Here is a 20,186-nt window from a genome sequence, read left to right as displayed (position 1 = left end):
GGTACCTGCGGTGTGCGGTGTGCGGTGTTGCCTCTGGTGAAAACACCGGAAAAAAAGTGCGGCGCGCCGTCCCTCTTGTAAATAGTACTACACAGCGCGGTACAGAGTACATATAACGTTAAAATGGCAGCGCTCAGATTTAGGGGAAGATATAAAGTATATAAATCTAACACACACAGAGACAGATATGTAGATTCCGATGCTGGTGATTACAAAAGCATCAGATCTCTTCCAGTTCATGGCTGATTTTGCTTACCAATTGAAGATCTGACGTTTCTGCGAAAATAACAGGCGTAAACAATGTATGAAGGAGGAGAAGAAGAGGCATCGCTGGTCGTGCAAGGAATGACTTGCTCCGCTTGTACTAATGCCATCTTGACTCAGTTGAAGAATTTGGCAGGTGTTAAAGATTGTAATGTTTCGTTGGTCACTGGTGAATGTCATGTCCTATTCAAAGCGGATGAAAATGGGACTAATGTTGAGACCATTAAGGAGACTATAGAAGATTGCGGGTTTGGTTGTCAAATCGTTTGGTCTCGTCCGGTTATTAAGCATACAGTCTCTGATAATAATATGTTAGAAAAAAAAGGGTATATTGCAGTCAAAGGTATGACTTGTTCCGCATGTGTGAATGCTATAACGCAGCAAGTGTCTCAGATTAAAGGCGTTGAGAAATGTGAAGTTTCGCTCATGATGAGTAATTGTGAAGTTATATATGATGATAATAAGATCTCCATAGATACGATTGCCGAAACCATTGAAGATTGCGGATTTGATGCCATGATCTTGAATTCATGTGATTATGTTAAAAAAAATGATAAAGATAGCAACGATTCTTCTAATCCAATAAAAAATGTCACTTTAACTATCTTGGCACCAGCTAATAATGATATAGAAACTTTCATTTCCACTTCTACTTCCACTTCCACATCTACTTCTACTTCAACCTCTACTTCAAGATCCAGTAGCATACAAAGTTCAGAATTTGATTCAGAAAAGTTTAAAGCTCTGGAAAATAAAGAAATTCAAGGTATTATATCCACTGATTTAACAAATTTACAAATTGGTTCTATTTCCATTCAATATGATGAAAGGAAAATTGGTACTCGTGACATACTTGCACATATCAAAGAAATGGGTTACGAAGTATCATTGGATTCATTAGAATTAGATACAGCCATTCAGATTGAATTATTAACTAAAGGTTATGAAATTAGTTTTTGGAAATCAAATTGTATTAAAGCTTGTATAGCTGCTATATTCACCATGATTTTATATATGGGGATCCCCATGGCTTTCCCCATAGTAATGTCTAATCATATTTTCCCTTATAAGGAGACATCGTTTATTAAAGGATTATTCTATAGGGATATTATTGGGTTTATTATAACCACCTATGTTCTTGTTCGTTTGGGATCATACTTTTACAAGGCAGCTTGGAATTCATTGAGACATAAATCAGGAACAATGGACACTTTAATAGCTTTATCTACCTTTTTCGCTTACACATTTTCAATTTATTCCATTATACACACAATCAAGATCAACTCTACAAACGAAATGTCCTCGATATTACCAAATGTTGTCTTCGATACTTCAGTCATGTTAATTGCCTTCATATCTTTAGGGAAATTTTTGGAGAACAAGGCAAAGGCACAAACATCTTCAGCTTTATCGAAATTGATATCATTGACCCCTTCAGAATGTATAATCCTTAAAGATAAAAACGATTTCAATTCACTACATATTGAAATACCAACAACTCTATTACAAATAAATGATACTGTAGAAATTAAACCAGGTATGAAAATACCAGCAGACGGTATTTTAATCAAAGGTGAAACAGAAGTTGATGAATCCTTAATGACAGGAGAATCCATTTTGATACATAAGCAAAAGGGTAGTAAAATAATAGCAGGTTCATTAAATGGTCCTGGACATTTTTATTTCCAAACTACTAATGTCGGTAATGATACTAAATTATCACATATCATTCAAACAATGAAAACAGCTCAATTAAACCAAGCACCAATTCAAAGATATGCTGATTATTTAGCATCCATTTTTGTTCCAACAATCTTGTTGCTAGCTTTATTGACTTTCCTCGTTTGGTCCATATTAGCCAACAAATTAGAAAATCCACCTCCAATGTTTACAGATATGGCAAACAAGGGTAAATTTTATATGTGTCTTCAAATGGCTACTTCCGTTATTGTGGTAGCATGTCCATGTGCCTTAGGATTGGCAACACCTACAGCTATAATGGTAGGAACCGGTGTTGGCGCTCAATATGGTATCTTAATTAAAGGTGGTGATGTCTTGGAAAAATTTAATAAGATTGAAACCATCGTATTTGATAAGACGGGAACTTTAACGACAGGGTTAATGAAAGTTAACAATTTTATTATATTTAATTCAGGTTATCTTACAAATGAAGCAATACTTCAGTTAGTTGGAGCAGTAGAATCATTGAGTGAACATCCAACTGCTAAAGCTATCCTAAATTATTGTACTGAATTCTCGAATTTTGGTAAAGGTAATAATTTCGTTGATATAATGAGTAATGAAATTATCATGGGTAAAGGTATTAAATGTCGTTGTAAATTAGGTGATGTTACTCATGAAGTTATTGTAGGTCAAAAATCAATATTGCCTAAATCTATTTCAATTGAAAATGAAAATACCGATACTAATGATGGGTTCACGATTTCGTTCGTATCAATTGATGATATATTAATAGGTAAATTTGAAATATCAGACACTGTTAAGACGGATTCATTTGAGACGGTACAATTGTTATCTAATCTTGGTTATAGTATTTATATGGTTACTGGTGATTCTCATGGTGCAGCAATGAAAATTGCGGAAAGTGTTGGGATTAATTACCAAAACGTTTATAGTGAAATTACGCCTGATGGGAAATGTAATATAGTGGAACAATTAAAACAAGAAATTGGTGGTGAAAAAGTTGCATTTGTAGGAGATGGTATAAATGATGCACCAGTCCTTGTTACCAGTACATTAGGTATTGCACTTTCTTCAGGGACTGAGATTGCTATGGATGCTGCTGATCTTGTTATATTGAACGAAGGCTACGGAGAAACTGAAGAACAAGAAGAACCACATGAAAGAAAGGAAGAACCAACTTTGAAAAAATTAATATATGCTTTAGATATATGCCAAAAGACATATTCGAGAATTAAATGGAATTTATTTTGGGCATTATGTTATAATATATTCATGATACCGATAGCTATGGGTATCTTAGTTCCATGGGGTATAACTTTACATCCAATGATAGCAGGTTTGGCAATGGCTTTAAGTTCTGTGAGTGTTGTGTTAAATTCATTAAGATTGAAAAATTGGAAACCTCCCATTGTAGATCCAATGATTGGGTATGAAGAAGAACCAATTATAAATACTTCATTTTGGTCAAAAATTTTTCCTAGTTATGCTAGATTACGCACAAATGATGATACTAACTACGACTTAGAACTCCAAGCAGCAAGAGTAAACACATATTCTTAATATATATTCTTAAATCAAATCTTTGCTAGAATACTATAATTTTGTAATAACTAACTATAATTTGCAATAGAATAATTTCCTTTTTTCTGCATGTCTTTTTTCTGTAAGTTCTGGGGTATATTACTGGCCTTTTTTAAAGGGAGCGTCGGTCTTCTTTCTCGGTTTTTCTTTTTCCGCTATTAGAATTAGCCGCTGAGCAGTCATCGCAAAATATGCTTCATTGCCACAAGAGATATGAAAAGACATGGAGAAGATTTGCCAATCACATTTCAACTTAATATATTAAAAAGTTTATTAAAACATCCATTAGAGCGCTAAAATTAAAAAGGTTGACTCGAGGATTCTACTTCTATATTAGAAATATGAACATGTTTGAAGTGTTAAATACAGAAGATGAAACTACGGTTTCCAGTGATAAAGAACCAAACTTAGAAGACGTTAGAGAAAATGACTCGACTATCAGCAGCATTGAGGATAAGGTTACTGTAACTTGCGCTAATAATGAAATTGGTAATTGGAATTCAGAAAACAAAGAAAACGAACCTCGTCTTTCAAGTAGAATAGGAATGTTAGCTGGCACTGAAAAGCTGCAAGCATTAAGAAGTAAAGAGAAAGAGTTAGAGGCTTCCTCTAGTAACATTGAACTTATTTCACAATATATTAAAGTACCTCTTCAATCTAATAAAACAAATATTATCAATAAACGTTCTAAAAGTAATGAAGAAATTGTTCAAGAAGATTCGAAAAAAATATCTTCTGAAGCTGAAAAACACACTGAGTGCCAAATTACTTCCATTTTAGAAGAGGAACATGGATTTGATGTAAAAGGAAAGAAAGAGCAAGTGCAAGACAACTTACAAAATATAGAGATTCATAAGGATTTAGATGGATCTTCCAGAATTGAGCAAAATAAGAATACAATAAAAGAAAAATTCCAAGAGGAAAGACAGAAATCAAACGCAAGTTCAAGAAAGCCCAGTAGTTCGATTTCACAATTAGATAATAAAAAGAATAAAAGAAAAACCAAAGGGAAAAAAGAGAAGAATGAAAAAGTTGACATTGTTTCAAACATCTCACAAACAGAATTAAATGTGACTACTCGTACTGATTCCAAAAGTATTAAAACTTTAATAAACTATTATGAACTTTCATCTGAAAAATCTAATGTGGAAGGAACAGCAGATTCAAAAGTTGAAAAAACACAAGTTGACGATGAAAAGAGAGATGTTTCTTTTAGTTTTAAGGAACCAGAGCTTTTCATTAAAAAAGTGACCATAACAGAGTTATCAAACCAAATTGAGAAATTGGAATCCTATCAAAGATGTAAAGACTCGTATCCAAATATTTCTAGTAATGTAATTAAGGCATTGATATTAGCATCTAAAAAAGACGTCACATTCTCTTTATTGAATTCACTTTTATTTTTAGTAAATTTAGAGAAAAACAAAGATATACCCCTATTGTTAGTTTCACTGGAAGAAAGTGATTTCTTTAGGTCACTAAAAGAAATGAATGACACAACAATTATTAAGACAAAAACCTCTGAATTATCTCCTGAAAAGACAGTAGAGGTATCTGAGAAGCAAGATTTAATAATTGGTGTAAATATAGAAGAAGGAGGTCCTCCTGAACTTGATACTAAAAAGGAAGAAAAAATTTCAGCGAAAGATCTGCGCTCTCAAAATGACAGTAAGGATAAACAGGCAGTATTGGGTACGTCAGATACAGTTACTACTGAAATTACCAATGATAAAGAAGAAAAGGTGGGGATTTGTTGGCATATTCTCGATGAGGAGAATAAAAAAAAGGAACAAACTACAGCTCAACCTTTTGATAAATGTAACGGTTTCGGGGTAGAAAAGGTTCTAGAAGGTCCAGACGAAGGCGAAATTACTGAAGTTCCAATAAAGAAAGAATCATTAAAAGACGAAAAACAGTTGCCCGAGGAAATTTCGGAATATGATCCTGAAGAAAGGAAGGAAGTTTTTGCTACAGGTAAGACAAAAGTCGATACTGAACTAACCTGTAGTAAACAAGACAATATAAGTTTCAAAGGTACTAAAGCTAGCGAAGAAGAAAGTGCCAATAGGGAGAAAGATAAATCTGATGATACCGAGGAAAGGAAAGATATGGAAAATGAGAAAGGTAATTCTCAAGAAATACTAGGCTTCAAGGAAGTTAAAGAAGTAACTAATAAAATTATTGATAAGGAAGAGGGTAATGAAGATTCTGAAGCAGAACGAAAGGAAGAAAAAGAACCTTCTTTGTCAGGAAAAAAAGGTGAGTTTCTTACCCAAAGCTTATTAGAAGATATTGGCAAACTTGGTAAAGGTAGTGTTTATGCAAACCTTTAGCTCTGAAGAACGAGGCCTATATATCAAAAAAAGATAATTTTTATATGAAAAATTTATTGGAAAAAGAGAATATACCCTTATACGAGGGTTTCTCATCGAACATTTTTGTGACGTTTAAAAATTGGAAAGTACGTCTGGTATTTTCGTAGCGAGGACTTCTCCGGACAATAAGACGTAACGCAAACACAAAACTCTGAGATATGAACGCACAAGTACGACATACCTTGTTCCTGTTTGAAGTAAATCTTTAGGTTACCAATACGGTAACATTTTACCTAATTTGAAAGTAATATAGTTATAAATTGAATATGATAATGACGGAGTCTGTGTCTAGGTACGTTATGTCAGTAAATTTTGTCAACATACTAAAAATTACTTTTTCCTTGTCATATCCATTTAACAAAACTGTAGTTATAGAATCATTTTTTTCCTCATAGAAAGAATCAGTTAAAGAAAGCAAAAATCGGAAATACATTTCGAAGACAAAAATTGGGTAATTTGTTGTAGTTTTCTATTTCAAGTAAAAACATGAATGATAAAATTATTACGCAAGTACCAGAAAGAGGTAATGAATCTATTAAACGTTCTCTGAATAGGGCTTTCACGTCGAGACCGACATTCAAAAGGTATGATTGTTTAAATGAATACTTACCAAAGACATCAAATATGTCACAAAATGCACAAGACCTAAGGAGGAAAATGGAGGTTATTACTGAAGAACAGGAGGAAGAAGAAAAAAATGGAAATAAGCACATTTGCAAAGGTGACCAAGTACTTCATCTAAACATTGAAGAAAAACACTATTATATGACGAAGGATCAATTATTATCATTTCCTGATACGTTGTTATTAAGAATGTTTCCAAAACGTATGTTTTTAACTAAATGTGGAACTGCAATTCAACCTATATTTTCAATGACAGATGAGATTTATGTTGAAAGTTTCCCATCTTCATGTTTTGAGTATATGATGTCAATTTACACTGCGGCACGTAATGATTTGAAGAAGTATTATTCTTATTCAATTCCCCATTTCAAGGTTTTTAAAGAAAGAAAAGAACATCAATTGTTATACAAAAATCCACTTATATTAGTATTAAAGGAAGATTTAGATTACTATTGCATTCCAGGAATGGAATTCGAGTTTGAATTTGAATTTACAGAGGGACAAAATGATAAATTGGATTATTCGACTAGGAAATGGATTAATGATGATCTTTCAGAGCTTGCGTTTTCACAAATCAAAATAGCTGCAAGTGAATATTTTTTAGATGAACAAAATGGGATATTTCATGGTATAATCACATCTAATGCAAATAAGAATATACCTTATCTTAGCAAGATGGGAACTGATGATGGTATTGATTTGGATAGAATTGCATCAAAAATGAATATTGCTGAAAGAAATCTTGTCGAGATGTTACAATCATCAGGTTTTAATTCAAAATCTAAATGGGCTTATAGAATTCAAGAACCTGATAAGACAACAATTAGTTCTTTGTCGTTAGGTCGCATTTATAATGGAACTGAAGTGAGAGATCGAAGAGGAAAAAGTAGTAAAAATGTACGAAAAGTAAGAAGGATAAAAAGAGAACGGAAATATAATGAACGTAACATATTTTCTATGTCACATTTAGAGTCCTCTAGTAATTGCCACTTTGCAAAGAATAATAATAATAGAGATAATTTTGCAAATTCAATGAATAGAGAATATCATTCTGAAAATGAAGATATTGAACCTGATTGTGAGGGTAAAGAATTGCCAAATGTTAGTAAGAAATTACTATTATTTTGGAAAAAACCAGCGAAGAAAAATTGGTGGAGTTCAGAAACTGTCAATTTACAAGTCGAACTTTATGGGAAGTTAAAGAAGAACAATGGAAAGATTAAGAGAAGCGAGCGGAAAAAGATAATAATCCTAAGAAAACAACTTTAATCGTTCCTTACCCAAGCAAGGTACTGGTAGATGGAGATGAATTTGAAGTTCAATATGAAAAGAGTTCATCATCGACATTATCTATTCCAGTCACTATACATTCAAGACGTATTTGGACACTAGAGTTAAGCATTGTAGGTGTTCCTAGATAATATTGTTTTGTTATTCGTTTTCTTTTCACCTCCCCCCTACTCACATAATATGATATATATATATATATATATGTGGCTGGGTGGGTGGGTGCTATAAATATTTTTAATAAATAGATTACTAATTTTTCTTTTCGGTATCAAACTTCGTTAGGAAATAAATATCCCACTTATCTATTGTTTATTGCCCCGTAACTCCTTAGGTGATTATGAATTGCCACGAAGGAAACTGTTAGAGATCAATATTCAAAAAAAAGAAAAAGAATTTCAACCAATTAAAAACTGGTTACCAACCAAAGAAGATTCTAGTACAGATAAGGGGACAAGGAAAGAACTGAAAGGGGTAAATGATAAAAGATAGAAAAGATATTACCCTGGAGTCGGAATTTTATAGCATGTCAATTTCAGCAGGCAACTTAGATTGGATGCTGAAAAAGATTGCCACAATCGTTTTCTGTTGGACATTTTGTGTAAGAGTGATGAAAGATGGGTGAGGGAACCGGAGTTGCCCTTTGGCTAGCACACCCTCTTATCTGATTTCACCTGTATATTTCCCCTTATCTTTAAGCTTTGCCTTTATAGCTTTAAGACCTATATGGATCGCAGAAAAAGAGTATTCTTACGATAAGTGATTAAGTGAGTAAGTAAATATGGCATCCCTCAACGTATGTATGTATGTATGTGTGTATGTATGTATGTATGTATGTATGTATGTATGTATGTATGTATGTATGTATGTATGTATGTATGTATGTATGTATGTGTGTGTGTGTATGTATGTGTGTGTGCGGCTGTAGATAAAATAAAGGGAGAGGACACAAAAATGCCACGAGGGGAGCTGTGGAGCCCGGGCAGCCTGCGGACGGACAGACAGACGGAGGGGCGGGGAAGCTGGCATTCTCGGCCACCTCGACGCTGCATATTATGCTTTACTGTATAGAGATAACGCGGCAGAGATATGCGGCACGTAGAGTCACCTAATGAAAATTGCCACAATGGGGACATTCCTTTGTGTGGGTGTTGTGTAGTGTGTTTGGAGAGATGCCTCAGATAGACACACAGGGACACACAGGGACACACATACAGAGACAGCAAGTCTCTGTGTTCGAGCCATTCCATTATTACTCTTTCAATTTTGTATCTCTTTGAATAGAAAAAAGACTAAATTGCTGTTTTGATTGGTTTGAATAGTTGAATAGTTATTAGCCTGAAAAGGGAAAGAAGCAAAAAAGAAAAAAAGGAATAAGGGTAATAGTAATAAGATTGAAAAAACAAGTCGGAAAGAAAACAAAAAGGGAAGAAGGGTCGATAGGGAAACATATAGTTCGATATATACTTTGATTTACAGTTTGGTTGTTCGTTTATTCGTTTGTTTGTGTTTTTGTATTATAATTCCTTCGAATTTCAAGATTCAAGACTTCACAAACGAAACATATTTTAAGAAAACAAATATAGAAATGGATTTACTTACTTGGAACTTACAATTCCAATTGAGAACAATATTAAATAAGAATACAACAATGTTAATGACATTTTCCATGGAAGATTTTTCAATGCAAGAGCCATTGATATACTTCATTTCCAAATTAATTGAATTAATATCCAAGAGTTGCAATTTTTTCATTTTACTCATAATAACACCAATCATTTTAATTAATTTGATTGATTTAAGTCTCTTTTGTGGGAGATGGGCAAAATTCTTAGTTTGTCTTTCATTTTATTGTATACTAAGTGAAATTATTATTACAGAATCCTTCGAACAAGACGATCAAGAACATTCCCGTATTGTTATTGGGCAAGAACAAGAACAGGAACAACTTAGAATTAAGGTTCCTCGTTCCACAAAACCAAAGAATAAAGATTGTAGAGATTTAATTATAAGGGATAATTTTTGTAAAAAATGTTTACAATCCAAAAATACAAAACGTTTAAAAATATGATGATAGTGCTGATTCATTGAACTGGATTGGACTGATACCATAATTTTTTGCACCCTCCCTTCTTCCTTAAACTCTCCTTTTTTCATTTGCTAGCTATAGACATTTTTACTTATACCATAACATAATTATATAACATAATTTTACATACAAACAAATAAAAAAGAAACATGATTATAACAAAAATATTCATTAGTTGTTGTTGTTTTTTTAAGTAAGTAGATTATTTAAAAAAAAATGAAATGAATTAATACATAGTAATAAATGTTATTGTCTTTGTTTTTGAGTATGTGTTGGATTGGTATATACTTTTCGTTTTTGTTTTGTGTTGATTTGTTGTTTTTCTACTTTAAATCATGACTGTAGAACGATGTAAAGTGCATATAACATACCAGGGACCCATGCTAAAATCGTCAAAATTATATCAACGATAAATGATGTACCAAATCCTCTTGCTGCAAACACTGCTAATGGTGGTAAGAAAATTGCTATTAAAATGTTAACTAATTTGCCGGCTGCACCCATTTTGTTTTTTGTATTGTTGTTGTTTTGTTTTTGTTGTCTTGATTTGAATTGAATTCTGTTAATGAAGAGATATATATGATCTTGAATTCAATATAAAATATATATGAAGTAAAGAATTCGTGAGTGTTCAAGGTTCTTCATGCTTTTATATATGCTATTTTTATTTACTTGAATTACCTACTACCCACAAAGGGAAGGGTCCACCCCCCTCAGCCTCGGTCGCCCAATTACTTAGCTCCAAATCTTCTCCTTTGTAATCGTATCAAATAGATCTGGATCAACTGATCCCTCTTCCCTCGTTTACTTAGTGTGAGTGAAGTGGACCAGTTTGGGATGCCATTTTGAAATGAGAATAATAGGGTAGGAAACCCAAGTGTAAGGATTTACTTATTGTAGTTTGGTTACAGCCGACCCATTCTTTAATCGAATTAAGGCTGTGTTCAAACCCTTCGTCTGATTTAATTTGTGATTGTAGCTTGTAATAACTACAATTGGTTTATTAAAGTTAGGAGACCGAGAAAGGGGAGAAAGATGCACTCTATGTAGTTAAGAGTATTAGTTCCCCACAATGACGGTATGTTTTCCCCCCTAAAACTCGGACAGGTGACTACGCGCCTCCCGATGAAAGGGGAAATGACACACTTTTTTGCTCGCATTTATTTAGTTTCATACATAGTGTCTGTGCTATTTTAATATTATTTTTTCAAATTAGTTTTATTGTTGTCCTTTTATGTATATATTCTATAATCTTTTTAGATAGCGTTTATATTATCTAGCAAAATATGTCATTTCATATTATTGGGACTCCTCACTTCTTATCAATCTATATTGTAACATTAAGAAAGACCATCCGGTTGCCAATCTAAACCCAATCTTTGATAAACCTGAGCTTGACATTGAGACCAAATGATTGATTTTTCTTCTTTAGTTAAAGAAACCTTAACGCGCGTAGCAGCACTATGAGATGATAATTGTTCCAATTCCAGATTTTTAACGCATTCATTATTTTGTTCATCATCATTAGTAGCTACAACAGCAGATTCTTTCTTGTTAAAATTCTTCCAGAGAGCTCTTTTCAATAATCCATTATTACTATTATTTTTCTTTGCATTATACGCTTGTTGTTGTTGTTGTTGTTGTTGTTGTCTTGTCAACTCTTCAGCTTGCTGTTCTAATTGATGCTGTAATTTCCATTTCTTAAATTCTGAACATCTTTCTTTGAAATCAAACCTACATTGTGCCTCTACTGCAATATTTAATAAATAATTCTCAATAATATTTCTCCATTCAGGTTTACTCAATTCCATATTCATATTCGCTTGTTGGTGGTTGGAGTTCAATTGGGTTTGCGGACTATTATTATTCGCGTTATTCATTAACAATTGTTCATGTCTTCTCCTTGCAGCCATAACAGTATATTTAGCACTAGTCAATTTAAATTCATAGTCCAAATCAGCTTCTAAATACAAATCTGAATTTGCCAAAGTATTAATTATAAATTCATCACTAGAATCGAGGGGCAATAAAGTGAACTTAAACTTAGGAATAGCAGCCGCGCTACTACCCGTATTGGTATCAGTTTTGTCATGATTTCTGGTGATTATTTCAGGTAATTGATTACCCCATTCATATCTTAATTTTTCCACTATTAATAATGACCTTATATCATTCAAATCCCAATCTAATAATTCTCTCTTAGTGAATGATGGTCTACCATTGTATAATAATGTGCCTGATGTTGATTCTGATATTAAAATTTCTGGGAAATACATATCTTGGAAAAACGGAGGTATGGCTTCCTCGATGGTAACTTGTTTAATGAATTTTCTAGTTGGGATATGATTAGTATACGCGCCCTGTTCTTGACGGTAAGATGAAGCGGATGAGGTTACTGCAGATGGCATGGAAAATACACTTGATTGATAAGATGATGCATTGTCTGAATATAAAGTATATGAATCAGATGATGATTGTTTATAGTATGGTTCCCTTTCAAATGAATTTCTCATCCTAGGGATTTGGTCATTATCTTTATGTATCTTTTCATCCGTTGTAGTTATCTTTGATGATAACCTTTTCTTGATTTCATCTCTTGCTCTATACGTATATCTTGTCGGAGTATTCACAAACCCAGTGGATGATGCAGTAGAAGGGAATTTGAATTGAAATTTACTTAAACCCTTTGTTTGATTTTTAGAATGTGCATATAATGAAGGAGAAGTTAATGAAATTGGTGAGCTTTCAACATATGTATGTTCTTGAATGACAGGTAGGAGTACCCTGGGTTCTTCTTCCATATTATTATTAGTTGTATTATTAAGGATAGGTGTGTTCGTATTAGTTTCGTTTTTATTGGTATTTAATGAGAAACGACTTAAACCAAATTTTTTAGATAATTCCACAGAATCTGGTATTGTTGAGTGAAACATTATCAGCTCTCCCCCTTAGTTTATTTTTTATTCTGTCAGGTCCTTGAAAATACGAAGGGCCGAAGGTAGTAGTACTCTAATGAAACAAAGAATTATGGCTGTTTCTTGTCTCTATATATATCAGAACAAAGTTGAGAAGTTGAAACAGCACAATGCAAAAGTATGGATTGTCTCGATTGAAGCCACTTCCTGCTGAACTGCATACGTACATACGAACGTACGTAAGTAAGAAGACATAGAACCGAAGAACGACATTAATCAACTAGTTGTGCGTACGAACTCAACGTAATACGGAAAGTGAAATATTTTGGAAGGAAACCTGTGTGTTATATTACCGAGGGAGGAATGCGGTTAAACCTTCGCGGACTCTGATTGGAGTTCGTACTATTTTTTATGTGCTAAAACCTGAATAATTGTAGTGACCGGCGGCGTTTCCTGCCATTCTGGTGGTATAAAAAGGTGGAGAACTTTCCCAAAGATTAAAGAAAAAGTCATTTGATCGATTCTAAGGCAGTATCGAAGGAGAAACGCATGGACCTTGGGATTCGTACGCGTTTGCTCCCTTTGACTGGTCGAAGAGGAATATTTGTCATTGCGGTCTTTCCCAAATGTCTGAAATTAAAAGGAAAAAAGGAAAAAAAATAGCAATATCCTTAGACACTCTCGGGGGGGCGGCCACATGGGACACCTCATGCCGAGGGGGGAAGTGTTTTTAGGTGGAGGAGAAAGAAACATGGCAGAAGTTCAACGTGGTTGTTTTTTCCGGACGCAAGTTAGCGGGGGACATTTAAATAGTTCTTCTTGCCTTTCTCTGCTGCTTTTTCTTTTCTTCCGGTTCTTTGTGGGTTTATTTCAGTTCAAGGGCAGAGAAAAAGAAAACACACACGGACCACATTTGTCCGGTTCTGGGAGGCAATGCCCCACAAACTGTTATAATTTAATTTGGATGTTCGTACAGATGCTCTCTTACAACGGACCACTTAAGCCATCCATACCTTTATTTCGGTATGGAGTACTCCTCTGGGTACTTTGTTTGTTGATCTTTCACGGCACATTCGGAAATTCCCACCACGAAAGAAAAATCCCCAGCTTTTCGGTGCCCCTCCTTGAGGATTTGACATTCTTAATTCTTGAAATGTGATAGGTCTTTCATAGAAGTCGTTCCTGCTACAGATGTATGAACGTATAAGCTTAGATATCAGAAGCTTTTTCCTGATTTATGGATTTCGTTCAAAAAAAACTCGGAAGATTAAGGCTCTTGTGTCTTAGGTATCTCAAGTCAACGCATACCAGCATTCAGCAAAGCAGTCATTCGACGGGTAATCCATATTATGTATACTTCAATTATCCTTTCTTTTTGAGCAAAATATCGTTTTTGAACATTATAACATCTTTTAAATTAAGTTTAATATTCTTGATCGCATTCTTGGCAAATACCTCAATTTCCTCAGATAAGTGAAGTTGGAACTATAGTGTTTGGTTGGAACAAATTCTGTCAATTGATATGGAATATTCAGAAAACAAAAGTATGGCAAATAATTTTTGATACATTGAGAGCTAAACGCCAACTAATGGATAATAAAGTAGGTTTTTGTTTTTAAAAACGGATTAGAATTATGTGAAGTTCATTTCGGAAAGAAAAAGGGTTTATAGATTTTTTTTTATTCGGTTCTAGGTCTACCCATTATAGTAGAACTGTTTTCTACAACTGGGTCTTTCATTATAATATTTGGGAATAAAACGATTTCCCGAGGGTTAGACGTGACGGCCAAAAACGGAATGATCATTTGTCCTTCATATTGTGTTTTCTTTCTCCTGGAAGATGGTATATTGAGGGGGTAAATCCATCTATGGCTACATCATGGGCAATCAGCATAATAGTAGTCATGCTTGCAAATTTTTTTATTGTTTATCACAATATCTTCAATATATATTTGATAATTTCTGTATCCAGCACTCAATGAAACATACCAACTAAAATAGATTGCAATCATTAATACCACCTTAAATTTCTCAATGAAGCTTGAAATAATATAAAAAATATTAATAAAAATGGTAAATATAATTTAAGAGTTAAATTAAGCAAAGAAAGGATTGGTTCGTTCGTGTCATCGTTTGCTTGTACCATTATTTGAACGTTATCATATTAAAGTTTTCACGTCTTTCAATATGATATACAAGCCCTCAGAATATTCGGGTTACGTTTTTGTTTTCTGGGAGCATCAGATTAAAAGAAACCATGAACAGATCTATTAGGTCTAATGTAAGAGAAGAGCGAATACTCACTGCACTAATTAGCTTATTGAACATTGTTCCTCGTTATTTATCTTCCACCCTCCGCCTCCTAGACATCTTAAAATCCTTTCCTTCTTAAATATATAGCTATTGATCGTAAGATAACGTAATTATTGTTTGTCTCACCGTATTCTATTAGTGACGCCTGCATTCAGTCCAAAATAGCTGACATCTCGGGAAAAACTATGTCTGACGCGTAAATAGGGGAGGACGATATCTTCTCTCCCATGTATGAAATGGTTTCATTTCTAAAAGAAGAGATATTGATGCTGACCATTACTTATCCCCCATCATGAAGTACCACCAATAAGAAGTGATAAGTAGGAAGGATGAACTATTAAACAAAGAGTAAACTAAAACTACAAAGGATATTGGATGGAACTGCTACTCAAAAAAATGCCAGTTGCAGAATTCTAGCAATCGTGCAAGCGTATGAAACTGAACAGGAAGTGGGAAGAGTCGACTGTTAACAGGGCGACTTGGGTCTTGGATGATCCTAATGCTCTCTGTACCTGTTATGGGTCACTCATACTATGTTCTCATTATAAGCCGACAAATGCTAAAGAAAGAGAGGCAGTTTCCAAGTTCGCAGACTCTTGTATGAAGAGTTGCGCTTATTATGCACACTTCTATGCCCCAGAGGCCATATTCATCTCCGGCCAAAGCAAAAATTTATCTTCGACCTTCCTGGCATGCGAACTAAGTCCAAACAAAGTAGATTCCGTGTCTTAAACCTTTGTTTACTCATGAGTTTCGGTTTGATGGGGAAATCGGCCGGAGAGCAACGTTGAACTATCATGGAAGTATGAAAACAGTTGTTTTAATTCAGTACATGAACGAACAATAGAACTGGAGAACGGGAATCTAGAGAAACGATACTTTCATTCTGAAATCCTGGAATCTTTTTCTAAATTGAAGCATCGCAAGGATATATCAATTTTTTTCCAGAACGTTGAAAAGGACCAGGCAATCCTCATCCGTAATCCGTTACTTCTTTATTATTTAAGATTAATAAACCAAAGAGAGACACCTTCCCCATTAAAACTCGTAAATATGTTTAGGAATCCACCTTTTGATATTTTGGTTCGGCCTTTGGAAGGTGGTCATGCCAAGTTTTATCGTTATTATAATGTACAGAATGTCACAGAGGACGAGGAATATTATTATGAACAATATTTCATTTCTAGTATGCATTACCTGACTGGGACAGAAATGAAGCAAATTAAGTTCGAAGGTTCTGTATTGCATCCCGAGTGTTATGATGTTCCTTATTCCAAGAGTAGTGGAACAGAACCTGATGAAACATATGCTGTCTTAGATGCTTATAAATCTTATGGAACGTCGTCAGATTCAGATATTTTTGATAATTTGAAATACTCTGGTTAACTTACAATGGGAAGTTCTAGCAAAATAAGAAACCCAAAGAACTGAAAACTAGATACTTTTTAGTTAGTACTTTTAATATTTATTTGTTTTATATCAAACGAGATTGAGCACAATTACTGCGCGATATATCATAGATAGTATAACTACCTGCAGAAGCCAACTTCTTCCTGTCAATAATAACCAATAAATACTGAAATGTCTCATGTTAGAAATCACCGAATATTTTAACATATATATATATATATATATATATATACACAGCTACATAAACCTGTAAAGCAATAAAGCGGTAGAAGAGAAGCAAAAAGACTTTCCAATGGGATCCAAGAACTATATCAAGAGGTGCCAAAACAATAGTAATCGCTTAAAACGTAACTTAGGAGCTAAAAGAAGTGACGGTGGGCTATCGATCTTCATAATGACAATAACTATGCCAACGCCTTTTCTTAACTAAGAACACGTGGAAACGAAGCTTTCGAATAAGTGAACATATGTACGTAGAGGGCTAGGGTATAATTTATAAGTATAACACAAGTCAAGTTTAATTCTTTTTCTTGGTTTCCATAAGGGAGGTAAAAATGATCTTTGTAAAAGCTGACATGACATGAAGATTTGTACAAACCCCCAAAAAAAAGAGTACCTATAGATTAGAAATCTTCTCAAAAATATTTTAAAAATATCCTCTAGTAATGTAGCTAACAATTATTTTTTCAAAGAATTTTTTCGCCTCCATGTAATCAACAGAAAAGGCAGGGTGTGTTTGAGGTATGACGGCGATTTCCTGACATTTCTACATTCTCTCTAAAAGCTAACGTATATTAAGTTAAGGTACTACTATCTGGAGTAAACCAACGCCGCATTTTTCCCCCGGATTGTAGAAAAAATGACAAAAAAATAAATCGAATACTCCGAAACGGGGAGTCGAACCCCGGTCTCCACCGTGAGAGGGTGGTGTGATAGCCGTTACACTACATCGGATTGTAATTATATTTGTTTCTCCTATTGAGGGAATTTTATTCGAAAAACAAATACAGAAATTATCGAAGATGCATTTATTTCAATACTTAAGGGTGGTTTGTGAAGTACAACGTCAAAATTCAGTTCCAATTTAAAATAACTTAGCAAAGGATTTTCAATGCTAAGAACCGTGAACCTGTCACCATTAAATAGTACTTCCATCAATAAAATACCTCCGAGATGACCTATCGAATACGTATCTTACAACTAGGTTATGTTTCAAAGAGATTCAATTCCCATTTTTCCAACAAATCATTCGAAGAATTGAGTTTCAAAGGTCAAAGAATACGGAGCAATCAACAAAATCTAACTAACTCATATTTATCATTTCGAGATTATATGGAATGGAAGAATGCTCCAAGGGTAATGCAAAAAGGAACCTTTTTTGATACTACTATTACATCTCAAAATAATTCGAAAGAATCGTTGTTAAATTATGATCCTCTTTTCAGTCATTGTCTGGCAAAATGGCTTTGGGTTCAATATAAATTGAATGATTATCCATATTATGATCTTAATATTCTGAATATATATACAAATTTACCACAAGATTTTGAGATATGTAAGAATATAATGACATACTATTCTAAAATATTTTCAACACAAGATTTTGATAGAATCAAACTGTACATGGTCCCGCTATTTGATGATTTTTACGATAATAAGGCGGCATTATTGAGTAAAAATAAAATGGGTAACATTCCTGGACATGTTATATTTGGTGATGAGATACCGTTTCATCTAAGAAATCCGTTATCTTTCGGGAAACAATCGAATCCCTCGTTTTTAATTGAAGATCCAGTATATATTTTGTTTATGAATGATGTGATTAAGTACTCAGGGCATGATTTAATTAAGTATTCCTCCAGGTTGAAGGCGTGGGAACAATGTTATATTAATATCGACTCCAATGGGAATATAATAAAAAGATTCGATACAAATTTAGATTATTGGTGCAAAGATACTTTGGAAAGTATATTTAATGATAATCATAGTATTGGCATGGATAAAGAAATGTATATTCCAACTAGTTTAGTTCAGTTTTTCAAATTTATTCATGAAAATATTCCAGAACATCGTCTATTTGCTATTGATATTCCAAAGCGATGGAACCCCACTTTGTTGAATATGTTAAAATATTTTTCTGGAATTTATAAGGCACCGAATTCTAGTCAGGTTATGGAATATAATAATAATAATAATATTTGTTACGGTCCTTTGATTAGTCACGGGGGAAATTCTGAAAGAAGTCCAATTGAGTTTGCTGTTGAATTTTTACAATTACAAGAATTGTATCAGGATACCAATACTATCGGTAATGGATTGAGAACTGTTCAGTTGGAAAGTCTAGATGACTTCATCAATAAATGGCTGAATGTAGATATACAAGATACATCTTACCCTTTAGAACAAGGTATTGATCTCCAAATACTTGACAAACAATTGAAAATGATTAAGCATAGTAAACTTGGTCTTTTATATTCCTAGACAATTCTGAAAAAAGAGAAACCAAGAAAAAATGGACGATTATATTAACCATAAAAGTAGAAAATGTATTCATGAAAAAAGATATGAAAACTTTATATTAAAAAAAGAAATGGACACATTGTGAATGCAGTTAAATCAATACAACATAAACTATATTTTATCTTGAATATGACCGTAAAGGGTTTTGGCCGGGTTCTTGAGGAAATTACAAATTCCAACCCAGCTGAAGAAGGTTTGAAACAAAACAAAATCCATAACATGTCCTGAAAGAGCAAACCACATACTTTAGATGCGAAGAGTAAGTAGAGATTAAGCCTTTCTTTCTCCTTTTCCTTTAAAATCTTCATATTTTATTTACTTTTCCATATTAAAATTTTGATGAATAACAAAAAAATTAAATAATAATTAACACTTAAAGTAAAGAGCTCAAATATAAACAAAAATTGGAGTAGTTGAGAGTTACGTTTGTTTGATTTTAATTATGTTGATGAAGTACTAAAAGCAAGGTGGTAACTATGGAATCAAGACTTAGAGTTATCCTCCCCTAGTCTCAAAATTTTTGTTACTTTTATGAAGGGCCATTATTGTTTTAAAGATCCTAGCGAACTAAACATTTTTTCTTTGCCTACCCAAACAGCATTGAATTTGACCATATTTTTTGATGACATGTAATCAATGGAAATTTGAACGATAGTTAGCGTCTGGTTATATAGCGACAGAGTAAACTGCCTCATACATACATAACGTTATACAATTAAGCTAACTAGAATATAGCGTTACCTCGTATATATTTATTTGCCCCGAGCGTCTCCCCCCCCCATTAGAAAAAGGGACTCCAATTGAGACACAGACAGAACAGGGAAATAAGGCTTCTTTGTATAAAAAGATATATAAAGATATATATATATATAAATATATATAAAAGCACGCCATAAATAAATTTTAGTTTGAACCAGTTGATAATAATCCGTAATAGGAAAGCTTCATTGAGCTCTCTCTCCCCGGGGATAATACCCCAGAATGCGGACGGAGGACCCTTAATTCCTTATCCGAAAAGGGAATAAAAGCCAAGCCAAAAATCAAAAAACAGGAACAACAAGGCAAGGGAAGGGAAGCAACGCTGAATTACATGTTTGAGCGCCA

General features: G+C 33.6%; 8 protein-coding genes and 1 non-coding gene across 9 annotated transcripts; 5 read left to right on the top strand and 4 right to left on the bottom strand.

Moving 5' to 3' along the window:
• Positions 1-300: 300 nt before the first annotated feature.
• On the top strand, positions 301-3,528 carry CCC2 (Cu(2+)-transporting P-type ATPase CCC2; the record flags this gene model as incomplete). Its single annotated transcript, XM_003671449.1, has 1 exon — positions 301-3,528. One exon carries the CDS (start codon positions 301-303, stop codon positions 3,526-3,528), a length of 3,228 nt encoding a protein of 1,075 aa, XP_003671497.1.
• A 362-nt stretch (positions 3,529-3,890) lies between these two features.
• On the top strand, positions 3,891-5,882 carry DON1 (Don1p; the record flags this gene model as incomplete). The annotated part of the gene is made up of 1 exon (XM_003671448.1): positions 3,891-5,882. One exon carries the CDS (start codon positions 3,891-3,893, stop codon positions 5,880-5,882), a length of 1,992 nt encoding a protein of 663 aa, XP_003671496.1.
• A 528-nt stretch (positions 5,883-6,410) lies between these two features.
• On the top strand, positions 6,411-7,817 carry NDAI0H00780 (uncharacterized protein; the record flags this gene model as incomplete). The annotated part of the gene is made up of 1 exon (XM_003671447.1): positions 6,411-7,817. The coding sequence occupies one exon, from the start codon at positions 6,411-6,413 to the stop codon at positions 7,815-7,817; it is 1,407 nt and encodes a 468-aa protein (XP_003671495.1).
• An 809-nt stretch (positions 7,818-8,626) lies between these two features.
• On the bottom strand, positions 8,627-9,085 carry NDAI0H00770 (uncharacterized protein; the record flags this gene model as incomplete). The annotated part of the gene is made up of 1 exon (XM_003671446.1): positions 8,627-9,085. The coding sequence occupies one exon, from the start codon at positions 9,083-9,085 to the stop codon at positions 8,627-8,629; it is 459 nt and encodes a 152-aa protein (XP_003671494.1).
• Positions 9,086-9,423: 338 nt separating this feature from the next.
• NDAI0H00760 (uncharacterized protein) lies at positions 9,424-9,906 on the top strand (the record flags this gene model as incomplete). Its single annotated transcript, XM_003671445.1, has 1 exon — positions 9,424-9,906. The coding sequence occupies one exon, from the start codon at positions 9,424-9,426 to the stop codon at positions 9,904-9,906; it is 483 nt and encodes a 160-aa protein (XP_003671493.1).
• Positions 9,907-10,257: 351 nt separating this feature from the next.
• On the bottom strand, positions 10,258-10,428 carry PMP3 (Pmp3p; the record flags this gene model as incomplete). The annotated part of the gene is made up of 1 exon (XM_003671444.1): positions 10,258-10,428. One exon carries the CDS (start codon positions 10,426-10,428, stop codon positions 10,258-10,260), a length of 171 nt encoding a protein of 56 aa, XP_003671492.1.
• Positions 10,429-11,264: 836 nt separating this feature from the next.
• NDAI0H00740 (uncharacterized protein) lies at positions 11,265-12,857 on the bottom strand (the record flags this gene model as incomplete). The annotated part of the gene is made up of 1 exon (XM_003671443.1): positions 11,265-12,857. The coding sequence occupies one exon, from the start codon at positions 12,855-12,857 to the stop codon at positions 11,265-11,267; it is 1,593 nt and encodes a 530-aa protein (XP_003671491.1).
• Positions 12,858-17,444: 4,587 nt separating this feature from the next.
• NDAI0Htrna8E lies at positions 17,445-17,516 on the bottom strand. The gene has a single exon. It is a non-coding gene; the product is annotated as a tRNA-Glu (tRNA).
• A 219-nt stretch (positions 17,517-17,735) lies between these two features.
• NDAI0H00730 (type II protein arginine methyltransferase) lies at positions 17,736-19,043 on the top strand (the record flags this gene model as incomplete). The annotated part of the gene is made up of 1 exon (XM_003671442.1): positions 17,736-19,043. The coding sequence occupies one exon, from the start codon at positions 17,736-17,738 to the stop codon at positions 19,041-19,043; it is 1,308 nt and encodes a 435-aa protein (XP_003671490.1).
• Positions 19,044-20,186: the final 1,143 nt, after the last annotated feature.

Source organism: Naumovozyma dairenensis, chromosome 8 (genome assembly GCF_000227115.2).
Source record: "Naumovozyma dairenensis CBS 421 chromosome 8, complete genome".
NCBI classification, from domain to species: Eukaryota; Fungi; Ascomycota; class Saccharomycetes; order Saccharomycetales; family Saccharomycetaceae; genus Naumovozyma; species Naumovozyma dairenensis.
The sequence above is the reverse complement of the archived record's forward strand: the minus strand, read 5'-3'. Positions and strand labels throughout refer to the sequence as shown.